This window comes from Desmodus rotundus, chromosome 2 (genome assembly GCF_022682495.2).
Source record: "Desmodus rotundus isolate HL8 chromosome 2, HLdesRot8A.1, whole genome shotgun sequence".
In the NCBI taxonomy this organism is placed as follows: domain Eukaryota; kingdom Metazoa; phylum Chordata; class Mammalia; order Chiroptera; family Phyllostomidae; genus Desmodus; species Desmodus rotundus.
The window spans coordinates 202,827,089-202,840,844 of NC_071388.1; the positions used below are offsets into that span (position 1 = coordinate 202,827,089).

The 13,756-nt window shown below is 38.7% G+C and overlaps 1 protein-coding gene across 3 annotated transcripts in view; it reads left to right on the forward strand.

Annotated features, from left to right (window-relative positions):
* The window catches only part of LOC112307905 (nuclear body protein SP140-like protein), a 59,344-nt gene that overhangs the window by 16,677 nt on the left and 28,911 nt on the right, over nucleotides 1-13,756 (forward strand). For all 3 annotated transcript variants that reach the window (XM_045198189.2, XM_053919169.1, XM_053919170.1), the window contains exons 4-6: nucleotides 6,887-6,970; nucleotides 12,726-12,812; nucleotides 13,022-13,123. In XM_045198189.2, the coding sequence (XP_045054124.2) occupies nucleotides 6,887-6,970; nucleotides 12,726-12,812; nucleotides 13,022-13,123 (273 nt within the window). The remainder of the gene's footprint in view (nucleotides 1-6,886; nucleotides 6,971-12,725; nucleotides 12,813-13,021; nucleotides 13,124-13,756) is intronic.

The following is a 13,756-nucleotide window of genomic DNA, read 5'->3' on the forward strand; positions in this document are numbered from 1 at the left end:
GAATAATGAGCAAGAAAGGGAAACTCAAGGGAGAACTTGCTCTTAAGGAAGGACATGGTTTCATTCGCTTTTTCTCCACAAGGGGTGAAACAAACATTTATCAAAAAATCCCCAAACCAATTGCTGTACCAGAGGTGCTTTTTTAACACTATACAAAAGTGACTGAGTCACCACTTTTTCCTGAGATTCATAGTTTATACTTTCAGGAAAGAAAATGTCTTCCACTAATTTTTATTTTGACTTTTATTGTAACAGATTTGGTATCAATTAAGATCTCCAAATAACAATGCAGAATTCACAAGAAAAATGATTATGTGAGCTGAGGAAGGCAGATGCTACAGGAAAAGTCTTAGAGTATGAAAGGGACCCCATGTGCTAGTAACACAAAGACAGTATGATTTCTTGTGACGTGGGTAGCAGATTGTGGGAGTTGATTCAAATGAGATAAATTTGAAAAAGATTTTGGAAGGTATGGCATCTAAGGCTAAGATATCTGAAGTTTATTTATTGGACATTAAAGACATGCTACAAGGGTTGGCAAGATGGTGGAGTTAGTGGAAGTCATACTAACCTGCTTCCAGGACCAATCTGAAAATACAACTAAATTGTGTAGAAATTACCCAGAACAAATGACTGAACAATAGTGAGAGAGAAGCATTATAACCTCAGACAGACAGAAGAACCAGCTGCAGCACAACCCGTCGGCACCTGCTCTACAGCATACAGGACGTGGTGGACAGAGTGACCCTCCTTGGTGGGAAGGACCCACCAAAGAATGACCCAACAATAATGAAAACCCATATACATCCAGAACGCCAACATAAATGGCATCCCAAGAGCAGCAAGTTCAGGAGATCAAGGAGACTGCACCACTGAACCTCACAAGTCTCCTATCTTAGAAGTTCAAACCACAAACTCAAGGAGTCAGAACAGATCAATTTAGAAGCAGAGGCTGAAAAGAAGAGTCTCACAAACAATGGGGAGACAGAGAAACAAACCCCAAATGACAGGAAAGGAGGAAGCCTCAGAAAGAATGCTAAATGAAATAGAGGCAAGTCAACTATCAGATATTGAGTTCAAAGCAATGGTTATCAGGAAGCTCAATGAGCTCACACAGAATTACCAAAAACTACAGAGAAACTATGATGAAGTCACTGCAAACTATATCAACATGAAACAGGAAAGAGAAACTATCAACATGAGTCAAGAGGAAATGAAGAATACAATTTCTGAACTGAAGAACACAGTAGAAGGAATCAAAAGGACGCTAGATGAAGCAGAGGATCAAATCATTAAGCTAGAGGAAAAGGCAGAAAAACACTCCCAGAAAGAGTAAGACAAGTAAAAAAGATTCAGAAAGACCGAAGAGGTGTTAAGGGAACTGCAGGACAACATGAAATGTAATAATATCCATATAGTGGGGGTACCAGAAGGAGAAGAAGAGCAAGGGATAGAAAACCTGTTTGAAAAAGTAATGATGAAAAACTTTCCTAACTTGATGTGAGAAAAAGTCCCACAAATCCAGGAAACACAGGGAGTCCCAATCAAGAGGAACCCAAAGAGGCCCACTTCAAGACACATCATAATTAAAATGGCAAAATTCCAAGACAAAAAGAGAATCTTAAGCGGCAAGGGAGAAACAGGAAGTAATATACAAGGGAGCCCTGATAAGGCTAGCAGCTGACTTTTCAATGGAAATGCTCCAAGTCAGAAGGGAATAGAAAGAAATATTTCAAGTAATGAAAACCAAAGGCCTGCAAACAAGACTACTTTATCCAGCAAGGCTCTCAATTTAAATGGAAGGCTGAAATAAAGAGTTTTCCAGACAAAAGAAGGCTGAAAGAATACACCTGCACCAAAACAGCTCTTCAAGCAAGGCTAAAGGGACTGCTTTAAGAAAAAGAAAAAAAAAAGAGTGGGAGAGAGAGGAACACAGGTACAAAGGAAGTAAAATGGCAATGAATAAGTACCCATCAATAATAACCTTTAAACGTTAATGGATTAAATACTCCAATCAAAAGACATAGAGTAGCTGAATGGATAAGAAGTCATGACTCACACATATGCTGCCTACAGGAGACCCACCTCAGAACAAAAGACCTACACAGAAAAAAAGACCTTGAAAGTGAAGGGGTGGAAAAAAAAAAATTCCAAGCAAATGGATAGGAAAAAAAAGCTGGGTAGAAATAGTCATATCAGACAAAATAGATTTCAAAGTAAGGGCCATAAAAACAAACACAGAAGGACACCCTTCATAATACTCAAGGGAAGAATCCATCAAGAAGACATAAACATTATAAACATATATGCACCCAACATAGGAGCACCCAAACATATAAGGAAAATATTGGAGGACTTCAAGAAAGATATTGACAGAAACACACTTACACCAGGGGATTTTAACACCCCACTGTTAAAAATGGGTAGATCTTCCAAACAAAATATCAGCAAAGATATTGAGACATTGAACAATGTTCTAGACCAAATGGACTTAACTGAAATATGTATAGAACCTTTCATCTCAGGAAGCAAAATACGCATTCTTTTCAAATGCACATGGAACATTTTCAAAGATACACCACATGATAGGACAGAAAACAAGCCTCAACAAATTCAAGAAAATTGAAATCATATCAAGCATTTTCTCTGACCACAAGCGACTGAAACTAACACCCAACCTCAAGGAAAAAACTCAAAAAACACTCAAATTCATGGAGATTGAACAGAATGCTATTAAACAATGAATGGGTCAAGAATGAGATCAAGGAAGAAATAAAGTTTCTGGAAACAAATGAAAATGAACTCACAACAATCAAAAACTTATGGGGCACAGTGAAGGCAATCTTGAGAGGGAAATTCATAGTGATACACACCTACCTAAAAAAGATAGAAACATTTCAAATAAACAACCTAATCCCACATCTACAAGAACTGGAGGAACAACAAAGACAGCCCAGAGCAAGTAGGAGGAAGGAAATAACCAAGAGCAGAGCAGAATTAAATGACATAGAGACTAGAAAAACAATTCTAAGGATCAATAAATGTAGGAGCTGCTTCTTTGAAAGATAAACAAAATCAACAAGTTTAAGCAGACTCATCCAGAAAAAAAGAGAGAGGGCCCAAATAAACAAAAAGAGAAATGAAAGAGGAGAGATTACAACTGATAACACATAAATACAAAGGAATAGTAAGAAATCACTACAAAGAACTATATGCCAAGAAATTTGAAAACCTAGGTGAAATGGACAAATTTCTAAAAAAATATAATCTTCCAAAACAGAATGAAGAAGAAGCAGAAAGCCCAAACAGACCAATAACAGCTGATGAAATTAAAACAGTAATCAAAAAACTCCCGACACACAAAAGCCCTGCACTGGACAGTTTCACAGGAGAATTTTACAAAGCATGTAAGGAAGAGCTAACCCCTATCCTTCACAGACTATTCCAAAAAATCCAAGACAGAAGACTCCCAAACTATGCCAGCATCATCCTAATCCCCAAACCTGATAAAGGCACAACAAAGAAAGAAAACTACAGGCCAATATTGCTGATGAATGTAGATGCTAAAATCCTCAACAAAATATTAGCAAACTGCATCCAGCAATACATTAAAAAGATTAAAAAATCATGCACTATGATCAGTTGGGATTCATCTCAGGGATGCAAGGATGGTACAATACTCATAAATCAATAAATGTAATGCATCACATAAACAAAATGAAAGACAAAAATCATGTGATTGTATCAATAGATGCAGAAAAAGCATTTGATAAGGTACAGCACCCATTTATGATAAAAACACTCAATGAAGTGAAAGTCGAGGGAACATTTCTCAACATAATAAAGGCCATATACAAGAGACCTTCAGCCAACATCATACTCAATAGGCAAAAACTAAAAGTTTTCCCACTGAGATCAGGAACAGGATGTTTGCTTTCAACACTTCTATTCAACATAGTATTGGAAGATCTAGCCATAGAAATCAGACAAGAAAAAGAAAGAAACTTCATCCAAATTGGAAAGGAGGAAGCAAAACTGTCATTGTTTGCAGATGACACGATTGTCTACATAGAAAATCCTATAGACGCCACCAAAAACCTACTTGACATATTATGTGAATTTGACAAAACAGTGGGACACAAAGTCAATATTCAGAAATCAAAGGCATTTCTATACACCAACAATGAAATATCAGAAACAGAAATCAGGAAAAAAAAATCCCATTTAATATAGCAAAAAGAAAAATGCAGTACCTAGGAATAAACCTAACCAAGGAGGTAAAAGACCTGTACTCAGAAAACTACACAACACTGAGGAAAAAAATTAAGGAAAACACAAACAAATGGAACCATGTACCATGTTCATGGATTGGAAGAATTAACATCATCAGAATGTCCATACTACCCAAAGCAATTTATAGATTCAATGCAATCCCTATTAAAGTACCAATGACATATTTCACAGATATAGAACAAACATTTCAAAAATTTATATGGAACCATAAATAACCCCAAATAGCCACTGCAATTTGGGAAAGAAGAGCAAAGTAGGAAAGTTCACAATACCTGATATCAAACTGTATTACAAGGCAACTGTAATCAAAACAGCCTGGTACTGGCATATGAACAGATACATAGACCAATAGAACAGAACAGAGAGCCCAGAAATACACCCAAGTTTCTATGGTCAATTAATATTTGACAAAGGGGGCAAAAGAATAAAATGGAGTAAAAGTAGCCTCTTTAGCAAATGGTGTTGGGAGATCTGGACAGCTACATGTACAAAAATGAAACTAGAGCACCAACTTATGCCATACACAAACATAAAACGAAGGTGGATAAAAAGACTTAAATATAAGTCATGACACCATAAAAGTCCTAGAGGAGAACATAGGTGGGAAAATCTCAGATATTCCATGCAGCAATATTTTCACTGATATGCCCCTGGTGCAAGGGACATAAAGTAGAATAAACAAATGGGATTTCATCAAAATAAAAATCTTCTGCATGGCTAAAGAGAAGAGCATTAAAATGAAAAGAGAACCAACCATGTGGGAAAACATATTTGCCAATGATACTTCAGACAAGGGTTTGGTCTCCAAAATATATAAAGAACTCACACGACTCTGCTCCAGGAAGACAAACAACTCAATAAAAAAATTGGTAAAGGACTTAAACAGACACTTCTCCCAGGAGGACTTACAGAGACATATGGCCCAGAGGCATATGAAAAGATGATCAGCATCACTAGCCATCAGAGAGATGCAAATTAAAAGTACCATAAGATACCACTTCACACCAGTGAGAATGGCCATCATAAACAAATCAACAAAGAAGTGTTGGAGAGGATGTGGAGAAAAGGGAACCCTAGTGCACTGTTGGTGGGAATGCAGACTGGTGCAGCCACTATGGAAAACAGTATGGAATTTCCCCAGAAAGCTAAAAATGGAACTGCCTTTTGACCTGACAATTCCAATGCTGGGATTATACCCTAAAAACCATGAAACACCAATCCAAAAGAACCTATACATCCCAATGTTCATAGCAGCACAATTTATAATAGCCAAGTGCTGGAAACAACCTAAGTGCCCATCAGTAAATGAATGGATCACAAAACTGTGATACATTTACACAATGGAATACTATGCAGCAGAGAGAAAGAAGGAGCTCCTACCCTTCGCAACAGAATGGATGGAACTGGAGAGCATTATGCTAAGTGAAATAAGCCAGGCGGTGAAAGACAACTACCATATGATCTCACCTATAAGTGGAACCTAATCAACAAAACAAACAAGCAAGCAAGATATAACCAGAGACATTGAAATTAAGAACAAACTGAGAGTAACCAGAGGGGAGGTGGGAGGGGATAATGGAGGGGAAAAGGGGAAGTGTTTTCAGGAACATCTATAAAGGACACTAAAGGACACATGGACAGAACCAAATGGGAGTAAGATAAGTGGTGGGAAGTGGGGATGGCTGGGTGGGGGGGGGGAGGGGAGTGGGGGAAATGGAGACAACTATACTTGAACAATAAAAAAAATAGTTAAAAAAAAGAGATGCTACAGATTTATAGTTTTATAAGTACAGGTGTATTGCCTCAGTAGGTAACCCTGTCCATTCTTGGGCAGTGGGGGGCCACCAGCAACCTAGTCTCTTTCTTCTAATATACCCTCCACTGGGTTTTTTGGTTTATTTTATTCCTCCCTATACTTGCTGGGTCACCTACTTACAGGGCCCCTTGGCTGGCGTCCTGGCCTCATCTCTTTGGCAGCCTCTTGGGTCCCTGGTCCAGGCACCTTGGGGATGTCCTTCAGCACTGCAATATGCATTCCTTGCTTGTGGCTTCAGAGTGTGTCCTACCTTTATTCCTGAGATCTGCCCCAAATCCCAGGATGTTTTTTTCTATCTGATGCCTCTGAAAAAACTGTGTGACCTCTGATGCCTCTTTGGGAAGTGAATCCACATGACCCAATTAATCACACCTTTCTCTTGCCCAGCCAAAATTTTAAAGCTCTTGAACTTTCTCTTCAAAAATGTGGCCACTTATAGGATTTTAGTTCTATCCTGAGGAAATTCCTGATTTTTCCTTACAGTTTGAAAGCGTTATATGCTTTCTAAGCCATCTGTAAATATTTTTTACATAAGTAACTGGCTCATAATGTTTCCATGACTCCTTTATCCTGACATTTGAGTGGCTCCTTTGTGTGGGAAACATAAGGGCTCCCTTGTTGAGGGTTCTCTTTTCTGCCCCAGGGAGGATGTGGAACTTTACTATCAGGGTGGGGACCCTGAGTTTTGAGTAACTGGAAGGCTGAAAATTCCTAAATGTGCAAATTTGAGATGATGCTGTGATGGGGATCTCTAATTTCTTTTCTTTCTCTCTTCAGAGATCCAGCAGAAAATTTATCACCAAGCAAGTGATGGGGAAAAGCTTGCGGACAACCCCAACACCCAACTAAGCCTTGAACAAGGTGATTGCAAACAGATAAAGACTGATTCTCATCTGCTAAGAGGAAAGGAGAAAGGGAGGTGGGACCTGAGTCCTGAGTGGATTTGAGGAATCAGGGGGAGAAATGCTGAGGTGCCTGGAGAAGGCAGGGAGGGGTGTTCATATGAGAGTCTGACCAGAAGCCCATTTTGGTAGTAGCTGTGCTGGTACCAAAGGCTTAATAACCAGGACAAAGGAACAGAAACCCAGCATGTCAGGAAACCAAATTTAAAAATAATTGTGATCTGAAAGTAATTGTGAATTAGAAAGACCCAGTAGGAGAAGATCAGTGAGAAGCTGTGATGGGCTAAGAACTGTGGGCACAAGGTCAAATATGAGAGGAGATCCTTGATAATGACAGAAGAAGGGACTGCTTTAAATGTGGGGGATGCTGTTCAAGAGCAGAAACACTGAAGGAGACAGGCAGTCATATACGGAGAGAAGAAGGGAAGTGACAAGATGTGGAGGAGAGGGTGGTTGTATTTTGAGAGAGAGAAGGAAGGGAAGTGAAAGACAAGAGAAAGGGGTAAAGGATACAATGAAACAACCATATTTAGAGGTCACTTATTGAACATTTACTCTGGCAGTTGTGGGCTTGGTGCTCACAGCTGCCCTTGGGGCGATGGTATCGCTCTCTGCCCATTTGCAGAAAATGAGGCTGAAATCTAGAGAGACCATGTATGCAGTTGGCTCAGGGTCAAATGAGCAGGATGAATCCAGGCATTCTGAACCCAGGTCCTGTGTTCTTAACCCCATACACTTAATCTTCATGGAAAGGCCAACAAGACAGCAAACACACGTGAAGAGGGAAGGTGTGGTATGAATTGGGGAGGGGGGATAGGAGACATGATTTAGTAGGAAGTAATGTAAGGCCACCATTCAAAGGCCTCTCTAAGGACAAAAATAGGTTCACTATGGCCAGGGTGGAACTGAAAAGCCCTCTCCAGTTACTGAGTGGCTCATTTCAGTAAGATGCCCTGACTGACGTCAAGGATGCAGCTGATGGCAAAAGTCAGGTGGGATCCTCCAGGTCCATATGGCCTATGTATTAATACCTGGTGGGGAGGGGATCTTCAAGTCCTACTTTGTAGAGATTAAAATGGGATTAGAGGAGAACGGCACAGCCCAGACTTCAATATCTGTGATAATTCATAAACAGTTTATTGAATGGCAGGAACCTGTTGAATTCTTTCAGTTAACAACAGAGTTGTACAGCACGTAATCCATCATGTGTAAAAGTGATCCAAGCCCAAAATGTCAAGCAGCTTCAACTAATGGCCATCTGCAATTGTTCTGAGACAACCAGGATAATCTGTGGCTACTAGAAATGGCCTGTTGATGTCTGTCATGTATTGAACTAACACCTGTAGAACATGGCCTATTTTCTTAGGTATGTATCAGATAAGAGGATTATGATAATATGAAAGATCCAGTGTAGATGGCTGAAGAGGCAGTACTTTCAGATCATGAGCACCTCTGCAGTTTGTGCGTTCCATGAGGGTGGCTCTAAGATATTTGATGTAGCCAAACGTAGGAAGGCTATTACAGAAAAGTTTGACACCCATTATCTTGAATACTCAGTTAATTCTATACATCCTCTTGTCTTTTAGTAATTGGTTTTGGGTAATTTTGGATACTCTGTATCCAAATGGGAATACATTTCTTTATACAATGTTTTTCTTTAGCCAGTAGATTATGGCTGAGACAATAACCTGTTGTGTTACAAACTTAGAATTTTTACTTAGCAGTTTTGTATGGTTAGACATTTTTTATTTCGACAGTTCAATAAGTAGGTTAAGAATTATCTAGATCTACAGAGTATAAGAGGAGGTGATCTATATATTGGATCAGAGAGGATGCACAAATGAACTTTATATCCCTTAGGTCTCATTTAAGAATTTAAGACTTGGCAGAGGATGTTTGTCTTACTTTTTCAAAACTACATAACAAATTCCCCAAAACTTAGTGGTTGGACATAAAACCGATTTATTGTCTCTTAGTTCCGTGGGTTGCAAGTCTGGACAGGTACGATATAGTTCTTGCCTAAAGTCTCACAAGGTCCACCAACCTCTACTCCATTTGGAGATTGTGGGGAGATTTATGCAAATTGTTGACTAAATCTAGATCCTTGAGACTGTAGGACTGAAGTCCCAGTTTTGTTGCTGATGTTTGGCCAGAGATCATTCTTAGCTCCTGGAGGCCACTCACTCTCCTGGATATATGGCTCCCCACACATTCAATCCAGTGATAGCATGTAGAGTTCTTCTCGATTTTTCTTAATCTTTGAATTTCTGGCATCCAATTTGGACACCAGGTAGAGAAAACTCTCTACTTTTAAAGGGCTTAAAAATTAGATTGGGCCCACCAGGATAATAATTTATTTAAAATTTTAGTTTAATTTAATTATACTTTATTATTCAATGCTTATTAAATTCTTTTAGTCCTTTCAGTTTTATTGAGATATAACTGAGACACAACACTCTATAATTTAAAGGTGTACAGCATAATGACTTAACTTACTTATATTATGAAGTGACATCTATAATAAATTAACATCCATCATCTCATATAGACATACTGAAAAAAAAGGAAAAAAAAGGTTTTTTTTCTTTGCAATGAGATGTTTTGAACTTACTCTCTTAGCAAACATATTGTACAGCCTGTTAACTATAGTCATCATGTTGTATATTATACTTCCAGTATTTATTTATCTTATAACTGGAAGTTTTACCTTTTGATAGTTTTCTTTCAATTCCTCCCCCCTTCCCCACATTCCTCACTTCTGGTAACAACAAGTCTGACCTCTTTTTCTGTGAGTTTTACCTTTTGGCTGGTTTGTTTTTTTGAGAGTCCACATTTAAGTGAGGTCATACAGTATTTGTCTTTCTCTGACTTATTTCACTGAGCATAATGCCTTTAGCTAAGGTTCATCCTGCTCTCAAAATGACATGATTTTCTTTTTTCTTTATGGCTGAAACGCATTTCAGTGTGTGGGTGCGTGTATGTGTGTGAGTATCACATTTTCTTTAAACATGTACTTGTTGATGGGCACATAGGTTGCTTCTATTTGTTGGCTATGATAAACAGTGCTTCTCTGAACATGGGCATGCTTTATCTCCTCGACATAGTTATTTTGTTTTCTCTGGATAAATATATCATATAGTAATTATATTTGGGTTTTTTTGGATAAATGCATCATGTGGTAGTTCTATTTTTAATTTTTTGAGGAACTGCCTTACTGCATTCTACAGTGGCTCTACCAATTTACAATCCCACTTACAGTCCTCAAGGGTTCCCTTTTATCCACATCATCACCAGCATTGTTTATCTCTTGTTTTGATAACCTCTTTAGCATAACATCACTTTTGCATTATAACATAACCTAAAAATTGGGGGATATTTCATGATATTTACAGTCCCTGGGGGTCAGAAAGGAAATCTGAGAGGGTCATTTCAGAATTCTGCCTACCACAGTGAGATTTAAGTAAATCCCTAGAAAATAACTGTCTTAATGACTTTTCCCCCAAACAATACAGGCTATCCTTATCAACTGAACATAAATGTACTAAAGATTTGGTTATATATATGTAGCCAATGGGTTAGGCACTACAGGAAAGTGAGAGATTCCTATTTTGTTTATTGCCTTACAGATCCTGACTTATGCATATTGTAGGTATACTAATATTCAAATTAACTATAAGCTGATCATGTGTAAAAGAATTTTCCAGGAATTCCAAATTATTCCTTCTTAGAACATTGAATCTGTTGATTTCATTTGCATAATAGATCTCTACTGATTTAATACATAAGGGGGGTTAAAAACAAGCAAAGCAAAGGAAAGGAAAGAAAAGGAAAGAAAGAAGAAAAGTTATTTTTTAGATAATCGTCTGAAAGGAACATTTAGTGATTGGGACACAACAACTTTTAGATATTTTACTCTCTTATTTATAGAATGTTATCAAATGTATGGTTTACTTTGACGTGTCACAAGTTCCCCATTGAAACCCAGAGTCATAGACTGTGGAGCTTTGTGATATATTAAGATATATGCAACAGTTAGAATCACAGTGAGAGCACAAAGAGGAAGTGGGGTTCTGCCAGTGGGAGACAGTAGCTTTGGCAATGACAGGCTCATGACAAAAAGTGAAGAGGCCACAACATTTAGTCATAAGTGTGAATGGTACCCTGCATGTGAGTGGAGTATGGGGTTCATACACGGAGCAGAAACTAAAAAGGGGACATATGATCAAGTACATGGTAATAACTGACCTCAGGTTATGTACTAAAAAAATGGTTTTCTTTCTCAAATTGATAAGATATCAAGTGTCTTCATGAAGTTTTTGGAGTGGTATTCAAGACTAAGTGTGACCAAATATCTTTGCACAAATTGGCTATTGCCTAATGGACCAAAATTCAGTATAGTCTTTCGGACTAGCTTGGATATGGGACTCGCTTCCTTCCATTTGCTTTGGGTCACTTTCTTCTAACATTCAAGAAACACAGGAAAATCAGGAAGAAGCACACACGAGCTGGGATGTTTATGATGGATAAGAGAGTGAGCGTAATTGAGATAGTAAAATAAGTACATTCACAGATATCTGCTAAATGCTGCACCTCCTAAGAAAATGTCTAACTATTTTATACCTAACTCCAAATATATAATTAATTAATTATTATTTTTAAAAAGATTTAAATTTATTCTTTAGAGAGGGGAAGGGAGGGAAAGAAACATCAATGTGTGGTTGCCTCTCATGCACCCCCTACTGGGGACCTGGCCCCAAACCCAGGCAGGTGCCCTAACTGGGAATTGAACCAGTGACCCTTTGATTTGCAGGCCAGCACTCAGTCCACTGAGCCACACCAGCCAGGGCCAAACATATATTTAAATAATAAGATAAATTCAGGAATAAGAACTCATGAAACACATCAAAGCTCATGTTGTTGCTGAGACAGTTCCCTTGGCGGTGGATCAGGAAGATAATCTGAAGTGGGCACAAGAGGCTGGAGATTTATACCTATTGCTCCCAGGGTCCCACAGGACACTCCAGTGAGAGTCTTCAAGATCTTGGTGGGAGCTCCATTTTAAAGGGATAGCCCGTATGCAATACCTGAAGCTAAAAGTAGGATTTATTGCTCACTAAGCAAGGGGTATGGTGGGAGGAGACAGTGTATTTACTGGGCACAATGTTTTTGAAAACAGAAACCACTGACTTTGTAAAGATTTTGGGAAGTACATGTTTCAGGTAGCAGGCCTTCAGAAACAGGAGTGATTCTGAACAGGTTAAATGTAGCCATAGATGCAGGCTTTCTGGAATGTGGTTGTTGCTGATTGGCTGATTTTCAGAAGTGTACAGCTGCAACTGATTAGCTGGCTTTCGATGTGGTTGGTGATGTAAGTAGGCATTGGCTAATTGGGATGAGTTTAAATGTGGTCTGGTACTTTTATAATTTTGAAAGAACTGTTAGTTTCTCTTTTTCTGGAAAAACACAATCTTTTAATTTTATCCTTAGGGCTACAAATAGAACAATAAAAGCAGAGAAAGTAGAATTGGGGGCAAAGAATGGGAATAACATAGCTCTGTCAGAGCCCAGGTGTGATTATTGGAGCAGGTATACTTTTTCCGAGGATACAGTTCATCTTAGCTCAGAATATCTGCGTGCCACATAGGAGTACCTGAAATTCTTCCCTAATCACTGTCTCAGGACCTGTGGACAGTAACTTTCTTGTTTCTCTTTAGTTTCTTGTGAACTAGAAGCTCCCCAAATGGGTAGAAAAGGAGAATCTGAAGAGCTTACCTGTAACCTACTACTCCATGATGAACAAGGTAAGCATGTCTTAAAGAAACAGAGTTAAGATAAAGAGAAAAGACAAGCGAAGAAAGAAAAAGGAGAATTAAAGGAAGACTCAGCTATAGAGAGGATTAATATTATATTTCAGAGGAAGAAGTAGCAAAAGAAAATCCACAAGGGTACCAAAAATAGGGTCACTGGGGCCTATGAGAAGAGTTTTCATAAATTATGAATTTTGGCCCAGAATCAGAGCAACCAGCACCTGGAAATGAGAAGTGTTCCTGCGTTATGTGCTTCTCAAAAGATGTGCCAGGAGGTCTGCAGCCAAGGACTGAAAGGAGTCAAGGTAAGATGCTGCACAGGGGTCATGGCATGAGGGCGGGTCCATAGTTACCTGGGACCCCAGGTGGAGTGTGACAGGAGGTCCAGTCCATCCTACTATGCTGTTCTCTGCCTTTTTCTTGATGGGACCCCTTTGGGAAGAGCAGGGAGTGAAGGGATCATTATAAAGTCATGTGCAACAGGACGGGCCCTGTCAATTATACACAGATGATGTAGTGGAAATGCACTCTTAAATGACAATATCTAGTTTGATACATTGGTACATTAGTAATAACGCACCTTGAATTTATGCAGTTATGGGTGTCACACCCAGAATCTATGGAACCCAAGAAAACAAGTTGCACTTCTGCTAGTAGATGTGTCATTTTTTCACAGCCTTACAAAAATCTTAGAGACAACTGATCCTGCCACTTAATTGTCAGGAGGGGAGACTTCCAATCTACTGCTCTTATCCTGGCATATGTATTTGGTGGATGTCCTCCACATATTACAAATTTATGGAGTATCTTCCTACAAACTTTTTGCCATAAGATGTTATTTAATTCTCACAAAAATCTTAAGACCTAGACAGGATAGGATGCTTGTTCCTATTCGTGAGTGAATTGAAGTATGTAGGTATTTAAGAGGGTTCTTTTTT